This window comes from Mustelus asterias, unplaced genomic scaffold (assembly GCF_964213995.1).
Source record: "Mustelus asterias unplaced genomic scaffold, sMusAst1.hap1.1 HAP1_SCAFFOLD_2531, whole genome shotgun sequence".
Classification (NCBI taxonomy): Eukaryota; Metazoa; Chordata; class Chondrichthyes; order Carcharhiniformes; family Triakidae; genus Mustelus; species Mustelus asterias.
In genome coordinates, this window is record NW_027592476.1 from 21,368 (window position 1) to 43,770 (window position 22,403).

At 54.4% G+C, this 22,403-nt stretch overlaps 1 protein-coding gene across 1 annotated transcript in view; it reads right to left on the bottom strand.

Annotated features, from left to right (window-relative positions):
* Nucleotides 1–704: 704 nt before the first annotated feature.
* The window catches only part of LOC144489771 (SRSF protein kinase 3-like), a gene marked incomplete at its 5' end in the record, with an annotated part of 31,131 nt that continues 9,432 nt past the window's right edge, over nt 705–22,403 (bottom strand). The window contains 7 exons of the mRNA XM_078207631.1: nt 705–4,164; nt 11,250–11,342; nt 12,403–12,472; nt 14,691–14,798; nt 15,240–15,340; nt 16,355–16,672; nt 21,101–21,416. Coding sequence (XP_078063757.1) covers nt 3,980–4,164; nt 11,250–11,342; nt 12,403–12,472; nt 14,691–14,798; nt 15,240–15,340; nt 16,355–16,672; nt 21,101–21,416 — 1,191 coding nt within the window. The remainder of the gene's footprint in view (nt 4,165–11,249; nt 11,343–12,402; nt 12,473–14,690; nt 14,799–15,239; nt 15,341–16,354; nt 16,673–21,100; nt 21,417–22,403) is intronic.

A 22,403-nucleotide genomic window follows, 5' to 3' on the forward strand; every position in this document is an offset into this window, starting at 1 on the left:
TTCAGTGAGGGGTGTGGGATATATCAGTGTGTTACAGTGAGGGGTGTGGGGTATATCAGAGTGTTACAGTGAGGGGTGTGGGGTATATCAGAGTGTTACAGTGAGGGGTGTGGGGTATATCAGAGTGTTACCGTGAGGGGCGTGGGATATATCAGAGTGTTACAGTGAGGGGTGTGGGGTATATCAGAGTGTTACAGTGAGGGGTGTGGGATATATCAGAGTGTTTCAGTGAGGGGTGTGGGATATATCAGAGTGTTACAGTGAGGGGTGTGGGGTATATCAGTGTTACAGTGAGGGGTGTGGGATCTATCAGAGTGTTACAGTGAGGGGTGTGGGGTATATCACAGTGTTCCAGTGAGGGGTGTGGGGTATATCAGTGTTACAGTGAGGGGTGTGGGGTATATCAGAGTGTTACAGTGAGTGGTGTGGGGTATATCAGAGTGTTACAGTGAGGGGTGTGGGGTATATCAGAGTGTTACAGTGAGGGGTGTGGGATATATCAGAGTGTTAAAGTGAGGGGTGTGGGATATATCAGAGTGTTACAGTGAGGGGTGTGGAATATATCAGTGTTAAAGTGAGGGGTGTGGGATATATCAGAGTGTTACAGTGAGGGGTCTGGGATATATCAGAGTATCACAGTGAGGTGATATATTCCCGTGATGTTAGAACGCTTTTCCCTCAGTGAGACACAAGTCAAAGAAAGATTATTTTAAAATAATTTAATGAAAGTTTGAAGGAACACCCGCCTGGAGATCTGAGTGACGTTACAGATTGCGAGCGGACCCGACGGGTGTGAGGGCGGGTCACTCACTCAGCGGGACTCCAGGCTGCCCAGCGAGTCAGGGACATGCAATATCCAACACACACACACACGCACACCAAAATAAAAATTGCTTCTCAGACCCTCCCTCTGAGCCCCAGCACCCTCGAGTCACTGAGACCGAGGGCAAAACGTATTAGCATCCACCTCTGCAAGCAGCCCGAGGCAGGCAGCAACTTGGTCACACAATCCCCCATCCACTCCCTCCCTCCTCCAGTCACTGGCTCTCTAACCTGTGATCGGAGGCAGCTTGGAGGACCCAGAGGTGGGGGAGGAGGCAGGGGTCATGGATAGCAGGGTCATCGATGATATCATAATCATCTAAGCAAGTCTTGAAGCAGTTACGCGCCAGTAAAATCACAGTAGAAAATGTGTACAAAAAAATCCCGTCACAATCTCGGAACATTCTAGAGGTGCTTCGTGGTCAGTGAAGGAGTTCCGGACACACTGACCAGGCAGCAAATGTGGACATTGGCTTATACACAGCAAGATCCCACACACAGCAATGTGATTGTGACCCAGATCATCTGTTTTCAGTGCTGTCGGTCGAAAGATAAATATTGGACCCAGGCCACCAGGGAGAACTCCCTCAGCACTGACCCTCCCACAGTGCGGCGCTCCCTCAGCACTGACCCGCCCACAGTGCGGCGCTCCCTCAGCACTGACCCTCCCACAGTGCGGCGCTCCCTCAGCACTGACCCTCCCACAGTGCGGCGCTCCCTCAGCACTGACCCTCCCACAGTGCGGCGCTCCCTCAGCACTGACCCTCCCACAGTGCGGCGCTCCCTCAGCACTGACCCGCCCACAGTGCGGCACTCCCTCAGCACTGACCCTCCCACAGTGCGGCGCTCCCTCAGCACTGACCCTCCCACAGTGCGGCACTCTCCCAGCACTGACCCTCCCACAGTGCGGCGCTCCCTGAGCACTGACCCTCCCACAGTGCGGCGCTCCCTCAGCACTGACCCTCCCACAGTGCAGCGCCCCTTCAGCACTGACCCCCCCCCCACAGTGCAGCCCTCCCACAGTGCGGCGCTCCCTCAGCACTGACCCTCCCACAGTGCGGCGCTCCCTCAGCACTGACCCTCCCACAGTGCGGCGCTCCCTCAGCACTGACCCTCCCACAGTGCGGCGCTCCCTCAGCACTGACCCTCCCACAGTGCGGCGCTCCCTCAGAGGGCAGACAGAGGGAGCGAGTGAGATGGAGAATTTCAAGGAGGAAATTCCATAGCTTAGGACCCCCCCCCCACCCGCGCAGCTGAAGGCACGGCCACCAATGGTGAAGCGATGGGAATCGGAAGATGTTCCACAGGCTGCAATTGGAGGAGCACAGAGATCTCAGAGGGTCGTAGGAGCTTAGAGAGATAGGGAGGGGTGTAGGGGCTGGAGGAGGTTACCGAGATAGGGAGGGGTGTAGGGGCTGGAGGAGGTTACAGAGATAGGGAGGGGGTGTAGGGGCTGGAGGGGGTTACAGAGATAGGGAGGGGTGTAGGGGCTGGAGGAGGTTACAGAGATAGGGAGGGGTGTAGGGGCTGGAGGAGGTTACAGAGATAGGGAGGGGTGTAGGGGCTGGAGGAGGTTACAGAGATAGGGAGGGGGTGTAGGGGCTGGAGGGGGTTACAGAGATAGGGAGGGGTGTAGGGGCTGGAGGAGGTTACAGAGATAGGGAGGGGGTGTAGGGGCTGGAGGGGGTTACAGAGATAGGGAGGGGTGTAGGGGCTGGAGGAGGTTAGAGAGATAGGGAGGGGTGTAGGGGCTGGAGGGGGTTACAGAGATAGGGAGGGGTGTAGGGGCTGGAGGAGGTTACCGAGATAGGGAGGGGTGTCGGGGCTGGAGGAAGTTTTTAAAAATTCATCTGTGGGACACGGGCGTCGCCGGCTGGGCCATCATTTATTGCCCATTCCTAGTTGCCCTTGGAGGGCAGTTGAGAGTCACCCACATTGCTGTGGCTCTGGAGTCACATGTAGGCCAGACCGGGTAAGGACGGCAGATTTCCTTCCCTGAACGAACCAGATGGGTTTTTCCGACAACGAGTCATCAGTAGATTCTTCATTCCGGATACTTTATATTGAATTCAAATTCCACCATCTGCCGTGGCGGGATTCGAACCCGGGTCCCCAGAACATTAGCTGAGTTTCTGGATTAATAGTCTAGCGATAATACCACTGGGCCATTGCCACTCCCTTTACAGAGATAGGGAGGGATGTAGGGGCTGGAGGAGGTTACAGAGATAGGGAGGGATTTAGGGGCTGGAGGAGGTTACAGAGATAGGGAGGGATGTACGGGCTGGAGGAGGTTACAGAGATAGGGAGGGATGTAGGGGCTGGAGGAGGTTACAGAGATAGGGAGGGATGTAGGCACTGGAGGAGGTTACAGAGATAGGGAGGTGTGTAGGGGCTGGAGGAGGTTACAGAGATAGGGAGGGTGTAGGGGCTGGAGGAGGTTACAGAGATAGGGAGGGGTGTAGGGGCTGGAGGAGGTTAGAGATAGGGAGAGTGTAGGGGCTGGAGGAGGTTACAGAGATAGGGAAGGGTGTAGGGGCTGGAGGAGGTTACAGAGATAGGGAAGGGTGTAGGGGCTGGAGGAGGTTACAGAGATAGGGAAGGGTGTAGGTGCTGGAGGAGGTTACAGAGATAGGGAAGGGTGTAGGTGCTGGAGGAGGTTACAAGGATTGGATGGGGTGTAGGGGCTGGAGGAGGTTCCAGAGATAGGGAGTGGGTGTGACTCTCTGGACTGAGTGCGGGAGGGGGCGATTCCTCGGAACATGCTCACCCTTTTGCCCCGAGACAGTGGGCTGATCGACTGCAGGGGCATCACGCACAGCCCCAACCAAGTCCCTCGACCCACCTCCAACTGACACGCCAGCCAGCCCTGGATCTCTCCCCCCCCCCCCAGAGGTGGCTGTGAACCTGCCCTGGCACTGAGTCCAAGTGCAGACACTGATCCCCCCCCCTCCCTGCCCGAGGGAGCCGGGATGGTTGGAAGGGTGGGGATGCGATGGAGGGAGCAGGGGGCTGGGCTGAGGGGGGGGGCTCTCAGGTGGGCAGCGAGGGGGCAGTGTTTGTGGGGGTCACAATCGCTGTGGTTCTCTCTCTGTCAGAGGTGCTGATGGGGCAGTCCACGCTCTCTCTGTCTCCGTCCTGCCCCGGGGCTGGGAAGTTGTTATGAGGAGAGCCACGAGTGTTTCAGACAATCCAATGCCGTAGCCCGTCTCTCGGGCACAAACTCCAACATTGGCAGCAGGAACTGGGTGAACTGGGCAGCAAGTTCCAAAGGCCACTCGTACTTTTCCACAAGAACCTCGTATAGAGTCCATGGCTTCAACTTCTTAATGTGCCTCAGGTCCCCTGTTGACACAAAGCGTGCCGGGAAGGGAGGGAGAGGCAAAGAATAATGTTAAATACTTTAGACACAAAATAAAGCTCCCTCTACACTGTCCCCCATCAAACACTCCCAGGACAGGGACAGCACGGGGTTAGATACAGAGTAAAGCTCCCTCTACACTGTCCCCCATCAAACACTCCCAGGACAGGTACAGCACGGGGCTAGATACAGAGTAAAGCTCCCTCTACACTGTCCCCATCAAACACTCCCAGGACAGGTACAGCACGGGGTTAGATACAGAGTAAAGCTCCCTCTACACTGTCCCCATCAAACACTCCCAGGACAGGTACAGCACGGGGCTAGATACAGAGTAAAGCTTCCTCTACACTGTCCCCATCAAACACTCCCAGGACAGGTACAGCACGGGGCTAGATACAGAGTAAAGCTTCCTCTACACTGTCCCCCATCAAACACTCCCAGGACAGGTGCAGCACGGGGCTAGATACAGAGTAAAGCTCCCTCTACACTGTCCCCATCAAACACACCCAGGACAGGTACAGCACGGGGTTAGATACAGAGTAAAGCTCCCTCTACACTGTCCCCATCAAACACTCCCAGGACAGAGACAGCACGGGGTTAGATACAGAGTAAAGCTTCCTCTACACTGTCCCCATCAAACACTCCCAGGACATGTACAGCACGGGGCTAGATACAGAGTAAAGCTTCCTCTACACTGTCCCCATCAAACACTCCCAGGACAGGTACAGCACGGGGCTAGATACAGAGTAAAGCTTCCTCTACACTGTCCCCCATCAAACACTCCCAGGACAGGTGCAGCACGGGGCTAGATACAGAGTAAAGCTCCCTCTACACTGTCCCCATCAAACACACCCAGGACAGGTACAGCACGGGGTTAGATACAGAGTAAAGCTCCCTCTACACTGTCCCCATCAAACACTCCCAGGACAGGTACATCACGGGGTTAGATACAGAGTAAAGCTCCCTCTACACTGTCCCCATCAAACACTCCCAGGACAGGTACATCACGGGGTTAGATACAGAGTAAAGCTCCCTCTACACTGTCCCCCATCAAACACTCCCAGGACAGGTACAGCACGGGGTTAGATACAGAGTAAAGCTCCCTCTACACTGTCCCCATCAAACACTCCCAGGACAGGTACAGCACGGGGTTAGATACAGAGTGTAGCTCCCTCTACACTGTCCCCATCAAACACTCCCAGGGCAGGTACAGCACGGGGTTAGATACAGAGTAAAGCTCCCTCTCCACTGTCCTCATCAAACACTCCCAGGACAGGTACAGCACGGGGTTAGATACAGAGTAAAGCTCCCTCTTCACTGTCCCCCATCAAACACTCCCAGGACAGGTACAGCACGGGGTTAGATACAGAGTAAAGCTCCCGCTACACTGTCCTCATCAAACACTCCCAGGACAGGGACAGCACGGGGTTAGATACAGTGTAAAGCTCCCTCTACACTGCCCCCATCAAACACTCCCAGAACAGGTAGAGCATAGGGTTAGATACAGAGTAAAGCTCCCTCTACACTGTCCCCATCAAACACTCCCAGGACAGGTACAGCACGGGGTTAGATACAGAGTAAAGCTCCCTCTACACTGTCCCCCATCAAACACTCCCAGGACAGGTACAGCACGGGGTTAGATACAGAGTAAAGCTCCCTCTACACTGTCCCCATCAAACACTCCCAGGACAGGTACAGCACGGGGTTAGATACAGAGTAAAGCTCCCGCTACACTGTCCTCATCAAACACTCCCAGGACAGGGACAGCACGGGGTTAGATACAGAGTAAAGCTCCCTCTACACTGTCCCCCATCAAACACTCCCAGGACAGGTACAGCACGGGGTTAGATACAGAGTAAAGCTCCCGCTACACTGTCCTCATCAAACACTCCCAGGACAGGGACAGCACGGGGTTAGATACAGTGTAAAGCTCCCTCTACACTGCCCCCATCAAACACTCCCAGAACAGGTAGAGCATAGGGTTAGATACAGAGTAAAGCTCCCTCTACACTGTCCCCATCAAACACTCCCAGGACAGGTACAGCACGGGGTTAGATACAGAGTAAAGCTCCCTCTACACTGTCCCCCATCAAACACTCCCAGGACAGGTACAGCACGGGGTTAGATACAGAGTAAAGCTCCCTCTACACTGTCCCCATCAAACACTCCCAGGACAGGTACAGCACGGGGTTAGATACAGAGTAAAGCTCCCTCTACACTGTCCCCCATCAAACACTCCCAGGACAGGTACAGCACGGGGTTAGATACAGAGTAACGCTCCCTCTACACTGTCCCCCATCAAACACTCCCAGGACAGGTACAGCACGGGGTTAGATACAGAGTAAAGCTGATGCAAGATCTAGTATTGAAAATTATTTAAATCGATTGATTTAAATCTCGTCCACTTTACGCCTCTTCCAGTAAGTGCGGCCATGATCTAAACCCAAGTCTGCCGCCTGAGTCTGGACAGAGAAGTGAGAGCTTTATCCTTTTTTCCAGAAAAAAAAAAACAGCAAGGGCAAATGATCTGAATGGGAAGCAGATTTCACTTGTGTCCGGGCAGAGGGATCTGGGCGTCTGTGTTCATGAATCGCAGAAAGTCGGTACACAGGTGCAGCAGGTCATAATAACGGCCAATGGGATGTTGGTATTTATTGCAATGGGACTGGGATATAAAAGTAGAGAAGTGTTGCTGTAATTGTACAGGGTGTTGGCGAGACCACACCTGGAGCATTGGGTCCCGTTCTGGTCTCCTTATTTGAGGAAGGGTGGGGTGGTGTTGGAGGCGGTTCAGAGGAGGTTCCCCAGACTGATTCCGGGGATGAGGGGGTTGACGTCTGAGGAGAGATTAAACAGTTTGGGTTTGTACTCGCTGGAGTTTCGGAGGACGAGAGGGGATCTGATCGAGGGATATAAAATTCTAAAAGGGATTGATAAAGTAAATGCAGAGTAAATGTTTCCCCTTATGGGGCAATCTGGAACAAGAGGTCACAGGGTATAGGTTGAGAGGCGGTGGATTTAAAACCGAGGAGCAGGAGGAACTACTTCTCGCAGAGGGTGGAGAGTCTGTGGAACTCGCTGCTCCATAGCGCGGTGGATTCTGAATCATTGAATGGTTTCAAGAAGGAAATAGATATATTTCTGACTAAAAAGGTTCACCAGGATTTGCCTGGTCGCGTGGGTGTTGACTCTGAGGAGAGCTTGAATAAACTGATTTGACTTAATATTTCTTGCGCGCTATACAGACAAAGCATACCGTTTATAGAGAAGGAGAGGGTGCAGAATGTAGTGTTACAGCCATAGCTCGGGTGTAGAGAAAGATCAACTTAATGCAAAGTAGGTCCATTCAAAAGTCTGACAGCAGCAGGGAAGAAGCTGTTCTTGAGTCGGTTGGTGCGTGACCTCAGACTTTTGTATCTTTTTCCCGACGGAAGAAGGTGGAAGAGAGAATGTCCGGGGTGTGTGGGGAGTCCTTGATTATGCTGGCTGCTTTTCCCCCCCGAGGCAGCGGGAAGTGTAGACAGAGTCAATGGATGGGAGGCTGGTTTGCGTGATGGATTGGGCTACATTCACGACCTTTTGTAGTTTCTTGCGGTCTTGGGCAGAGCAGGAGCCCCAGACCAAGCTGTAATACAACCTGAAAGAATGCTTTCTATGGAGCATCTGTAAAGGTTGGAGAGAGTTGTAGCTGACATGCCAAATTTCCTTAGTCTTCTGAGAAAGTAGAGGCGCTGGTGTGGGCTTTCTTAACTATAGTGTCGGCGTGGGGGGGACCAGGACAGGTTGTTGGTGATCGAGAAACATAGAAAAACTACAGCACAAAACAGGCCCTTCGGCCCCACAAGTTGTGCCGAACATATCCCTACCTTTTAGGCCTACCTATAACCCTCCATCCTATTAAGTCCCATGTACTCATCCAGGAGTCTCTTAAAAGACCCTATTGAGTTCGCCTCCACCACCACTGACGCAGCCGATTCCACTCGCCCACCACCTTCTGTGTGAAAAACTTACCCCTAACATTTCCCCTGTACCTACCCCCCAGCACCTTAAACCTGTGTCCTCTCGTAGCAGCCATTTCCACCCTAGGAAAAAGCCTCTGAGAGTCCACCCGATCTATGCCTCTCAACAACTTATATACCTCTATTAGGTCTCCTCTCATCCTACGTCTCTCCAAGGAGAAAAGACCGAGCTCCCTCAGCCTATCCTCATAAGGCATGCCACTCAATCCAGGCAACATCCTTGTAAATCTCCTCTGCACCCTTTCAATCTTTTCCACATCCTTCCTGTAATGAGGCGACCAGAACTGAGCACAGTACTCCAAGTGGGGTCTGACGAGGGTCTTATATAGCTGCATCATTATCCCTGGACTCCTAAACTCAATCCCTTGATTGATAAAGGCCAGCACACCATATGCCTTCTTAACCACCTCCTCCACCTGCGGGGCCAATTTTAGAGTCCTATGGATCCGGACCCCAAAGTCCTTCTGATCCTCCACAGTACTAAGAGTCTTTCCCTTTATATTGTACTCCTTCATCCCATTTGACCTGCCAAAATGGACCACTACACATTTATCTGGGTTGAAGTCCATCTGCCACTTCTCCGCCCAGTCTTGCATCCTATCTATGTCCCTCTGTAACTTCTGACATCCCTCCAGACTATCCACAACCCCACCAACCTTCGCGTCGTCGGCAAACTTACCAACCCATCCCTCCACTTCCTCATCCAGGTCATTTATGAAAATGACAAACAGCAAGGGTCCCAGAACAGATCCCTGGGGCATACCACTGGTGACCGACCTCCATTTAGAAAAAGACCCATCTATACCCACTCTCTGCCTCCTTTGGGCAAGCCAGTTCTGGATCCACAGGGCAGCAGCCCCTTGGATCCCATGCCCTCTCACTTTTTCTAGAAGCCTTGCATGGGGGACCTTATCGAACGCCTTGCTAAAATCCATATCAACCACATCTACCGCTTTCCCTTCGTCAATATGTTTAGTCACATTTTCGAAGAACTCCACCAGGCTCGTAAGGCACGATCTGCCTTTGACAAAGCCATGCTGAGTATTCTTGAGCATACTAAACCTCTCTAAATGCTCATAAATCTTGTCCTTCAGGATCTTCTCCATCAGCTTACCAACCACTGAGGTTAGACTCACCGGTCGGTAATTCCCTGGGCGATCCCTATTCCCCTTCTTGAAAATAGGAACCACATCCGCAATCCTCCAATCCTCCGGCACCTCTCCCGTCTCCATCGACGACGCAAAGATCATCGTCAGAGGCTCTGCAATCTCTTCCCTCGCCTCCCACAGTAACCTGGGGTACATCCCATCCGGACCCGGCGACTTATCTATCTGGACACCTAAAAACTTGAAGCTCTCGACCCTTTCTACTTCGTCCCCGTTGATGTAGACAGGGGCATGTTCTCCTTTACGCTTCCTGACAATCTCAAATCTCAAAAGGTTGGATCTCATGGGATAAAGGGGGAGGTGGCTAGATGGGTGGAGAACTGGCTTGGTCACAGAAGACAGAGGGTGGTAGTGGAAGGGTCTTTTTCCGGCTGGAGGCCTGTGACTAGTGGTGTTCCGCAGGGCTCTGTATTGGGACCTCTGCTGTTTGTGATTTATATAAATGATCTGGAAGAAGGTGTAACTGGGGTGATCAGTAAGTTTGCGGACGACACAAAATTGGCAGGACTTGCAGATAGTGAGGAGCATTGTCAGAGGCTACAGAAGGATATAGATAGGCTGGAAATTTGGGCAAAGAAATGGCAGATGGAGTTCAATCCTGATAAATGCGAAGTGATGCATTTTGGTAGAAATAATGTAGGGAGGAGCTATACGATAAATGGCAGAACCATAAAGGGTGTAGATACGCAGAGGGACCTGGGTGTGCAAGTCCACAGATCCTTGAAGGTGACGTCACAGGTGGAGAAGGTGGTGAAGGCGGCATATGGCATGCTTGCCTTTATAGGACGGGGCATAGAGTATAAAAGTTGGGGTCTGATGTTGCAGATGTATAGAACGTTGGTTCGGCCGCATTTGGAATACTGCGCCCAGTTCTGGTCGCCACACTACCAGAAAGACGTGGAGGCTTTGGAGAGAGTACAGAGGAGGTTTACCAGGATGTTGCCTGGTATGGAGGGGCTTAGTTATGAGGAGAGATTGGGTAAACTGGGGTTGTTCTCCCTGGAAAGACGGAGGATGAGGGGAGACTTAATAGAGGTGTATAAAATTATGAAAGGCACAGATAGGGTGAACGGTGGGAAGCTTTTCCCCAGGTCGGTGGTGACGTTCACGATGGGTCATAGGTTCAAGGTGAAGGGGGGGAGGTTTAACACAGATATCAGACGGACATATTTTACACAGATATCAGACGGACATATTTTACACAGAGGGTGGTGGGGGCCTGGAATGCGCTGCCAGGCAAGGTGGTGGAGGTGGACACACTGGGAACGTTTAAGACTTATCTAGATAGCCACATGAACGGAGTGGGAATGGAGGGATACAAAAGAATGGTCTAGTTTGGACCAGGGAGCGGCACGGGCTTGGAGGGCCGAAGGGCCTGTTCCTGTGCTGTATTGTTCTTTGTTCTAAAGGTAGGGGAGTCTAAAACTAGAGGGCAGAGGTTTAAGGTGAGAGGGGAGAGATACAAAAGGGTCCAGAGGGGCAATTTTTTCACACAGAGGGTGGTGAGTGTCTGGAACAAGCTGCCACAGGTAGTCGTAGAGGTGGGTCCAATTTTGTCTTTTAAAAAGCATTGAGATAGTTACATGGGTACGATGGGTATAGAGGGATTTGGGCCAAATGTGGGCAATTGGGACTAGCTTAGGGGTTTTTAAAAAAAGGGCGGCATGGACAGGTTGGGCCGAAGGGCCTGTTTCCATGCTGTAAACCTCTGACTCAAAGCGGGATAGAGGGATAATGGGAGCTGGCAGGAGGGTGGAGTTGGATCAGGATAAGATTAGCCAGGATCTGATTGGATGGCGGAAGGGGTTTGAAGGGCTGAATTCCCAACTCGCGCTCAGAATTCCGGCCTTCCGATGAGTCAGTGCTGACCGTCAACATAATTACCTCTGCGGTTGAAGAATTCCCGGGAGTAGCGGCCGGAGAGGGCAAAGTGCGCTGGGATATTGCCGAGTAACTCAATCATGTGAGCAATATGATCTAGAACAGAACAAGAGGGCGTTTAGAGAGAGAGAGAGAGAGAGAGACAGCACAAACATTTCCACTGCGACTCCCACCCTCCCACAGTGCGGCGCTCCCTCAGCACTGACCCTCCCACAGTGCGGCGCTCCCTCAGCACTGACCCTCCCACAGTGCGGCCCTCCCACAGAGCGGCGCTCCCTCAGCACTGACCCTCCCACAGTGCGGCGCTCCCTCAGCACTGACCCTCCCACAGTGCGGCGCTCCCTCAGCACTGACCCTCCCACAGTGCGGCGCTCCCTCAGCACTGACCCTCCCACAGTGCGGCGCTCCCTCAGCACTGACCCTCCCACAGTGCGGCGCTCCCTCAGCACTGACCCTCCCAAAGTGCGGCGCTCCCTCAGCACTGACCCTCCCACAGTGCGGCGCTCCCTCAGCACTGACCCTCCCACAGTGCGGCGTTCCCTCAGCACTGACCCTCCCACAGTGGGGCGTTTCCTCAGCACTGACTCTCCCACAGTGCGGAGCTCCCTCAGCACTGACCCTCCCACAGTGGGGCATTCCCTCAGCACTGACCCTCCCACAGTGCGGAGCTCCCTCAGCACTGACCCTCCCACAGTGCGGAGCTCCCTCAGCACTGACCCTCCCACAGTGCGGAGCTCCCTCAGCACTGACCCTCCCACAGTGCGGAGCTCCCTCAGCACTGACCCTCCCACAGTGCGGAGCTCCCTCAGCACTGACCCTCCCACAGTGCGGAGCTCCCTCAGCACTGACCCTCCCACAGTGCGGCGCTCCCTCAGCACTGACCCTCCCACAGTGCGGCGCTCCCTCAGCACTGACCCTCCCACAGTGCGGCGCTCCCTCAGCACTGACCCTCCCACAGTGCGGCGCTCCCTCAGCACTGACCCTCCCACAGTGCGGCGCTCCCTCAGCACTGACCCTCCCACAGTGCGGCGCTCCCTCAGCACTGACCCTCCCACAGTGCGGCGCTCCCTCAGCACTGACCCTCCGAGCAAAAACCAAAGGGATGGAGATGGAGAGATGGGGAAAGGGAAAGGGAGAGACAGACAGGGAAGCGTACCCTCATCTCGAGTGTAATCCTCGCCTGAGTGAGGCTCAAATAAGTAATCACCAGTTGCCAGTTCAAACGCCTAAAGGAGAGAGGGAGAATCAGAGAGAGAGTGGAGAACAGCAACAAGAGTCATCGCACACAACCATCCCGGGGGAGAGGAGCGAGCGAGAGAGAGAGAGGGAGGGAGGGGGGGGGGGGCGCGCGGGTGGGAGAACAGGGAAGAAAGGGAGAGAGGGGGGGGACAGGGGCGAAAGGGAGAGGGGGGGGACGGGGGGAGAAAGGGAGAGAGGGGGGGACGGGGGGAGAAAGGGGGGGACGGGGGAGAAAGGGGGGGGACGGGGGGAGAGTGAGAGAGATGGGGGGGAACAGCAGAGAGAGAGACAGAGAGAGAAGGGGGGAGACTGTTGAGGGGTGGGGGGTGCGGGAGAGAGAGAGCGCGCGGGGGGCGGGCACACACACAACAAACTGGTGCCATACCATACAGGCGCACTCACTCACTCACACAGCCCGGTCCCATACCATACAGGCGCACTCACTCACTCACACAGCCCGGTCCCATACCATACAGGTGCACTCACTCACTCACACAGCCCGGTCCCATACCATACAGGCGCACTCACTCACTCACACAGCCCGGTCCCATACCATACAGGCGCACTCACTCACTCACACAGCCCGGTCCCATACCATACAGGTGCACTCACTCACTCACACAGCCCGGTCCCATACCATACAGGCGCACTCACTCACTCACACAGCCCGGTCCCATACCATACAGGTGCACTCACTCATCGACACACACAGCCCGGTCCCATACCATACAGGCACACTCACTCTCACACACACAGCCCGGTCCCATACCATACAGGCACACTCACTCTCACACACACAGCCCGGTCCCATACCATACAGGCACACTCACTCTCACACACACAGCCCGGTCCCATACCATACAGGCACACTCACTCACACACACACACAGCCCGGTCCCATACCATACAGGCGCACTCACTCACACACACACACAGCCCGGTCCCATACCATACAGGCGCACTCACTCACACACACACAGCCCGGTCCCATACCATACAGGCGCACTCACTCACACACACACAGCCCGGTCCCATACCATACAGACGCACTCACTCGCACACACACACAGCCTGGTCCCATACCATACAGGTGCACTCACTCACACACACACAGCCCGGTCCCATACCATACAGGCACACTCACACACACAGCCCGGTCCCATACCATACAGGCGCACTCACTCACACACACACACAGCCCGGTCCCATACCATACAGGCGCACTCACTCACACAGCCCGGTCCCATGCCATACAGGCGCACTCACTCACACACACACAGCCCGGTACCATACCATACAGGCGCACTCACTCACACAGCCCGGTCCCATACCTTACAGGCGCACTCACACACACACACACAGCCCGGTCCCATACCATACAGGCACGCTCACTCACACACACACAGCCCGGTCCCATACCATACAGGCGCACTCACTCACACACACAGCCCGGTCCCATACCATACAGGCGCACTCACTCACACACACACACAGCCCGGTCCCATACCATACAGGCGCACTCACTCACACACACACAGCCCGGTCCCATACCATACAGGCGCACTCACTCACACACACACACAGCCTGGTCCCATACCATACAGGTGCACTCACTCACACACACACAGCCCGGTCCCATACCATACAGGCGCACTCACACACACAGCCCGGTCCCATACCATACAGGCGCACTCACTCACACACACACACAGCCCGGTCCCATACCATACAGGCGCACTCACTCACACAGCCCGGTCCCATGCCATACAGGCGCACTCACTCACACACACACAGCCCGGTACCATACCATACAGGCGCACTCACTCACACAGCCCGGTCCCATACCTTACAGGCGCACTCACTCACACACACACAGCCCTGTCCCATACCATACACCCGCGCTCACTCACACACACACAGCCCGGTCCCATACCATACAGGCGCACTCACTCACACACACCCCGGTTCCATACCATACAGGCGCACTCACTCACACAGCCCGGTCCCATACCATACAGGCGCACTCACTCACACAGCCCAGTACCATACCATACAGGCGCACTCACTCACACACACAGCCCGGTCCCATACCATACAGGCGCACTCACTCACACAGCCCAGTACCATACCATACAGGCGCACTCACTCACACAGCCCGGTACCATACCATACAGGCGCACTCACTCACACAGCCCGGTACCATACCATACAGGCCGTACTCCAGATGTCTGCTGGGGGTCCATAGCCAGCTCCTAACAACACCTCGAGAGAGCGGTATTGACGAGTCTGAATATCCTCTGTGAAGTGTTTGTACTGTGAGTGAGGGAGACAGAGAGTCAGTCTGGTCACTGAGACACAGAGGGAATCAGAATCCCTGCAGTTCAGAAAGACACCATTCAGCCCATCGAATCTGCACCAACCACAATCGCACCCTGGCCCTATCCCCATAACCCCATGCATTTACCCCAGCTAATCCCCCTGACACGAAGGGGCAATTTAGCATGGCCAATCCACCTCACCCACACATCTTTCGGACTGTGGGAGGAAACCGGAGCACCCGGAGGAAACCCACGCAGACACGGGGAGAATGTGCAGACTCCACACAGACAGTGACCCGAGCCGGGAATCGAAGCCGGGTCCCTGGCGCTGTGAGGTAGCAGTGCTAACCCACGGTGCCACCTGAGACAGAGAGATTCAGACAGGCCACTCGCAGGAGAAATGACGCTTCATCTGGAATCAAAATCAAACACTCACCACCCAGCAGGCATTGCCCAGGTCGGCAATCTTCACCCGGATTTTGTCGGCATTCCGAGGTTCCAAGGGGCTCATTACGAAATCCGAGGGGCAAAACAATTCTGTAGATAATACGGAGAGATTGATCCAGTATAATTCACAATGATTTTAACAGCCCCGCACTGTGGGAGGGTCAGTGCCGAGGGAGCGGCGCACTGCAGGAGGGTCAGTGCTGAGGGAGCGCCGCACTGTGGGAGGGTCAGTGCTGAGGGAGCGCTGCACTGTGGGAGGGTCAGTGCTGAGGGAGCGCCGCACTGTGGGAGGGTCAGTGCCGAGGGAGCGCCACACTGTGGGAGGGTCAGTGCCGAGGGGGCGCCGCACTGTGGGAGGGTCAGTGCTGAGGGAGCGCCGCACTGCGGGAGGGTCAGTGCTGAGGGAGCGGCGCACTGCGGGAGGGTCAGTGCTGAGGGAGCGCCGCACTGCGGGAGGGTCAGTGCTGAGGGAGCGCCGCACTGTGGGAGGGTCAGTGCTGAGGGAGCGCCGCACTGCAGGAGGGTCAGTGCTGAGGGAGCGCCGCACTGTGGGAGGGTCAGTGCCGAGGGAGCGCCGCACTGTGGGAGGGTCAGTGCTGAGGGAGCGCCGCACTGTGGGAGGGTCAGTGCTGAGGGAGCGCCGCGCTGTGGGAGGGTCAGTGCTGAGGGAGCGCCGCGCTGTGGGAGGGTCAGTGCTGAGTGAGCGCCGCACCGTGGGAGGGTCAGCGCTGAGGGAGCGCCGCACTGTGGGAGGGTCAGTGCTGAGGGAGCGCCGCGCTGTGGGAGGGTCAGTGCTGAGTGAGCGCCGCACTGTGGGAGGGTCAGCGCTGAGGGAGCGCCGCACTGTGGGAGGGTCAGTGCTGAGGGAGCACCGCACTGTGGGAGGGTCAGTGCTGAGGGAGCGCCGCACTGTGGGAGGGTCAGTGCCGAGGGAGCGCCGCACTGTGGGAGGGTCAGTGCTGAGGGAGCGCCGCACTGTGGGAAGGTCAGTGCTGAGGGAGCGCCGCACTGTGGGAGGGTCAGTGCTGGGGGAGCGCCGCACTGTGGGAGAGTCAGTGCTGAGGGAGCGCCGCACTGTGGGAGGGTCAGTGCTGTGCTACTCACCGTGTGATTGGTCCTCCCTTGGTGATGTAAGGGTGCCACGCTCCCTCCCGCTGGAAGATTCCGATTGGGTGGAGCCAGACCTGGCGGAGAGTATTGAACCGGAGAAGCCGGAGATCTGGGAGTCTGGGCTGAGGAAGCGGCTGTAGGTGGAGTACCCATTGCAGGCTTCGTGCGGGATGTAGAACTCGGTGGCGGAGGGGCTGAGTGGGGGCGGGCGCTGCCCCTCAGGATGGCCGGACTCACATCCGTTGGGGCCGCACTCGGAGCCATCCAGCTTCCCCCTCGACATTCCGCTGCCAAACTGGATCCCGTTGCTGCCTGAAGGTCGGGCGGAGGGCGGGAGAGAGCGACAGGGGTCAGAGTTCAAGACGACGGGATCGCAATCTGACCGCGCCCAGTTCCAAAAACCCTCCCACCCCCCCAGGAGCCAGGGTCAACCTGCCAAAAACAACAGCAAGGTCCCAACATCCCATTCGGAGGTTGGGTCCCTGGGAAACCAATGTATTTGGCTCCTTCTGGTCCAGGAGACAGTTGATATTGACGCGATATTGAGGAAGGATAATAATCTCCAGGATTATGAGGGGCATGGACAGAGTGGATAGTCAGAAGCCTTCTCCCAGGGTGGAAGAGTCAATTACTAGGGGGCACAGGTTTAAGGTGCGAGGGGCAAGGTTTAAAGGAGATGTACGAGGCAAGTTTTTACACAGAGAGAAGTGGGTGCCTGGGACTCGTTGCCAGGGGAGGGAGTGGAAGCGGATACATAAGAACATAAGAAATAGGAGCAGGAGTAGGCCATCTGGCCCTTCGAGCCTGCCCCGCCATTCAACAAGATCATGGCTGATCTGAAGCGAATCAGTTCCACTTACCCGCCTGCTCCCCATAACGATCAGAAAACTATTTACCCGTGATTTAAACATATTTAACGAGGAAGCCTCCACCACTTCAGTGGGCAGAGAATTCCAGAGATTCACTACCCTCTGAGAGAAGAAGTTTCCCCTCAACTTTGTTCTGAACCGGCCCCCCCTTATTTTGAGGCTGTGCCCTCTAGTTCTGGTTTCCCTTCTAAGTGGAAAGAATCTCTCCACCTCTACCCTATCCAGCCCCTTCATTATCTTATATGTCTCCATAAGATCACCCCTCATCCTTCTAAACTCCAACGAGTACAGACCCAATCTGTTTAATCTCTCCTCATAAGCTACACCCCTCATCTCCGGTATCAACCTGGTGAACCTTCTCTGCACTCCCTCCAAGGCCAATATATCCTTTCGCAAATAAGGGGACCAAAACTGCACACAGTATTCCAGCTGCGGCCTCACCAATGCCCTGTACAGGTGCAGCAAGACCTCCCTGCTTTGATATCCTATCCCCCTCGCAATAAAGGTCGTGACTTTTATGGGGCATCTTGACAAATACATGAATAGGATGGGAATAGAGGGATATGGTCCCCGGAAGGGTAGGGGGGTTTAGTTCAGTCAGGCAGCACGGTCGGTGAGAGCTTGGAGGGCCTGTTCCTGTGCTGGAATTTTCTTTGATATCAACATAGATGATGTGGAATCCGTATGGGTCAAGTTAAGAAACAAAGGGGTTTAAAAGAAAAGGCATTTTGGCGGTGATATACCGACCAAACTGTCGTGGTAACGGTGGGAAAAGCATTGGACAGGAAACTAGAGATGCGTGTGTTAAAGGAACATCCGTGATCATGGGTGACTTTGATCTGCGTATAGATTGGGAGAGTCAAATTAGTCGCAGTGCAATGGAGGAGGAATTTCTGGATGGTTTTCTGGAGCAAACATCGAGGAACCAACAAGGGAGGAGGCCATCTTGGACTGGGTGTTGCGCAATGAGAAAGGATTAGTTGGCAATCTCGGTGTCTGAGAACCCTTGGGGACGAGCGGCCATCATCAGGGTAGATGGTGGGTGGGTGGGGGTGGGGGGGGGGGGGGAAAGAGTCCAGAACCAGCGGGTCACAGTCTGAGGATTCGGGGTAGACCATTTAGGACGGAGGTGAGGAGACATTCTTCACCCGATGAGCCTGTGGAATTCATTACCACAGGAAGTAGTTGATGCCAAAACATTGAATTTATTCAAGAGGCGGCTTGGGGCGAATGGGATCAAAGGTTATGGGGAGAAAGCAGGATTAGGCTACTGAGTTGGATGAGCAGCCATGATCGTGATGAATGTCTGCGTGGGAGAACAGTGACCACGACACCACACAACCCTGCCACAGCAACCTCTGCAAGACGTGCCGGATCATCGACACAGATACCATCATCTCACGTGAGAACACCATCCACCAGGTACACGGTACATACTCTTGCAACTCGGCCAACGTTGTCTACCTGATACGCTGCAGGAAAGGATGTCCCGAGGCATGGTACATTGGGGAAACCATGCAGACGCTACGACAACGGATGAATGAACACCGCTCGACAATCACCAGGCAGGAGCGTTCCCTTCCTCTCGGGGAACAGTTCAGCGGTCACGAGCATTCAGCCTCTGATCTTCGGGTAAGCGTTCTCCAAGGTGGCCTTCATGACACACGACAACGCAGAGTCGCTGAGCAGAGACTGATAGACAAGTTCCGCACACATGAGGACGGCCTCAACCGGGATCTTGGGTTCATGTCACACTATCTGTAACCCCCACGACTTGCCTGGGCTTGCAAAATCTCACTAACCGCCCTGTCTGGAGACAATACACACCTCTTTAACCTGTGCTTAACCCTCTCTCCACTCACATTGTCTGTGCCTTTAAGACTTGATTACCTGTAAAGACTCGCATTCCAACCATTATTTTGTAAATTGAGTTTGTGTCTTTATATGCCCTGTTTGTGAACAGAACTCCTACTCACCTGACGAAGGAGCAGTGTTCCGAAAGCTCGTGCTGCCAAATAGACCTGTTGGACTTTAACCTGGTGTTGTGAGAATACTTACTGAAAATAGTAGATCCAATGGTGGTTATTTTCAAAAATTGTTTGGACTCTGGACTGCTTCCTACAGATTGGAGAGTAGCTAATGTAAGCCCACTATTCAAAAAGGGAGGGAGAGAGAAAACAGGGAACTATAGACCAGTGAGCCTAACGTCGGGACTGGGGAAGTTTCTGGAGTCCGTTATCAAGGATTTCATAACTCAGCATCTGGAAGGCAGTGGTAGAATCAGACAAAGTCAGCACGGATTCACAAAAGGGAAATCATGTTTGACGAATGTATTGGAGTTTTTTGAGGATGTAACTAGCAGAGTTGACCGAGGAGAACCAGTGGATGTGGTTTATTTAGACTTTCAGAAGGCTTTCGACAAGGTCTCACACAACAGACCACTTTGTAAAGTTAAAGCACACGGGATTACAGGTAATGTCTTGAGACGGATAGAAAGCTGGTTAGCAGATACGAAGCAAAGAATTGGTATAAATGGGTCTTTCTCTGATTGGCAGTCAGTGACGAGTGGGGTTCCGCGGGGATCTGTGCTCGGACCCCAACTGTTCACATCACGCATCAATGATCTGGAAGAGGGAACTGAATGTATTATCTCCAAATTTGCGGATGATACAAAGTTGGGTGGGAGGGTGAGCTGTGAGGAGGATACAGAGATGCTTCAGTGTGATTGGGACAGGCTGAGTGTGTGGGTATCTGCATGGAAGATGCAGCATAATGTGGATAAATGTGAGGTTATCCACTCTGGTAGCAATAATAGGAAGACAGATTATTACTCGAATGGGTGTAAATTGAGAGAGGCGGATACTCAGCGAGACCTTGGAGTCCTCGTGCATCAGTCGCTGAAAGTAAGCGCGCAGGTACAGCAGGCAGTAAAGAAGGTGAATGGTATGTTGACCTTCATAGCGAGAGGGTTTGAGTATCGGGATAGGGATGTTTTGCTGCAATTGTACAGGGCGTTGGTGAGGCCACACCTGGAGTATTGTGTGCAGTTTTGGTCTCCTTATCTGAGGAAGGATGTCCTTGTTATAGAGGGAGCGCAGCGAAGGTTTACCAGGCTGATTCCTGGGATGGCAGGTCTGTCGTAAGAGGAGAGACTAAGTGGGTTAGGATTATATTCACTGGAGTTTAGAAGAGTGAGAGGGGATCTCATAGAAACTTATAAAATTCTAACAGGGTTAGACAGGGTGGATTCAGAAAGAATGTTCCCGATGGTGGGGGGAGTCCAGAACTAGGGGTCATAGTTTGAGGATAAGGGGTAAACCTTTTAGAACTGAGGTGAGGAGAAATTTCTTCACCCAGAGGGTGGTGAATGTGTGGAATTCACTCCCACAGAAAGTAGCTGAGGCCAAAACGTTGTGTGATTTCAGGAAGAAATTAGATATCGCTCTTGGGGCGAAAGGGATCGAGGGATATGGGGGGGGAAGGGGGGGGATCAGGATATTGAATTTGATGATCAGCCATGATCAGAATGAATGGGGGAGCAGCTCGAAGGGCCGAATGGCCTCCTCCTGCTTCAAGTTTCAATGAAAGGGAAGAACAATTGGGTGATTGGTGGGGGTGAGGTGCCCAGAATGGGGGGAAAGTTCGTCGCTGGCACAGAGAGTCTCAGATATTGGGGGGTGGGCAGCTGGGGTGCAGAGTCTCAGGAATAAGTGGAGGAGTTAACCTTGGACTGGGGTGAGGAGAGATTCTCTCACTTTGGTCGGAGGTGCCTCTCCGGAAAACTCCAGCACCTGCCCACCCCACACACTTCCCACGTCACACAGGATGCGCACCCCTGATGTGGAGATGGGAAAGGTTCTGGTTTCCTTACACTGCGGCAGTCTCCCCGGAGCCCAGTGGGCGCCGGCGTGCAGCTCCTCCCTGTCCCGCGTCTCGGTGCCTTCCTGGCACCCCGGATCCCGGCCCGGCCCCTGCAGTCTGGAGTTGGGTAGCCCCAGGAACAGGCCCTGCAGCCGGAGGTCGGTCAAGCCCTGCGCTCCCAGGCCTGACGGCGCCGCCTCCTGCAGTCGATGCTCCTCCAGCTCCTCCATTCGCTGCAGGTCCAGCAATCGCTCCTCCAGCAGCTTCACCTGCCGCTTCTGTCTCTTCCGTAGCTTCTTCTTCCGATTCTTTGACACCTTCCCTCCCTGCAGAACAGACGGAGCAGAGCCGTCAGGAGGCCATTCGGCCCAGACTGCCCAAGTTCGATTCGGACACTGTAGAGGGAGGTTTACTCTGTATCTAACCCCGTGCTGTACCTGTCCTGGGAGTGTTTGATGGGGGGGACAGTGTAGAGGGAGCTTTACTCTGTATCTAACCCCGTGCTGTACCTGTCCTGGGAGTGTTTGATGGGGACAGTGTAGAGGGAGATTTACTCTGTATCTAACCCCGTGCTGTACCTGTCCTGGGAGTGTTTGATGGGGACAGTGTAGAGGGAGATTTACTCTGTATCTAACCCCGTGCTGTACCTGTCCTGGGAGTGTTTGATGGGGACAGTGTAGAGGGAGCTTTACTCTGTATCTAACCCCATGCTGTACCTGTCCTGGGAGTGTTTGATGGGGACAGTGTAGAGGGAGCTTTACTCTGTATCTAACCCCGTGCTGTACCTGTCCTGGGAGTGTTTGATGGGGACAGTGTAGAGGGAGCTTTACTCTGTATCTAACCCCGTGCTGTACCTGTCCTGGGAGTGTTTGATGGGGACAGTGTAGAGGGAGCTTTACTCTGTATCTAACCCCATGCTGTACCTGTCCTGGGAGTGTTTGATGGGGGACAGTGTAGAGGGAGCTTTACTCTGTATCTAACCCCGTGCTGTACCTGTCCTGGGAGTGTTTGATGGGGACAGTGTAGAGGGAGCTTTACTCTGTATATAACCCCGTGCTGTACCTGTCCTGGGAGTGTTTGATGGGGACAGTGTAGAGGGAGCTTTACTCTGTATCTCACCCCGTGCTGTACCTGTCCTGGGAGTGTTTGATGGGGGACAGTGTAGAGGGAGCTTTACTCTGTATCTCACCCCGTGCTGTACCTGTCCTGGGAGTGTTTGATGGGGGACAGTGTAGAGGGAGCTTTACTCTGTATCTAACCCCGTGCTGTACCTGTCCTGGGAGTGTTTGATGGGGACAGTGTAGAGGGAGCTT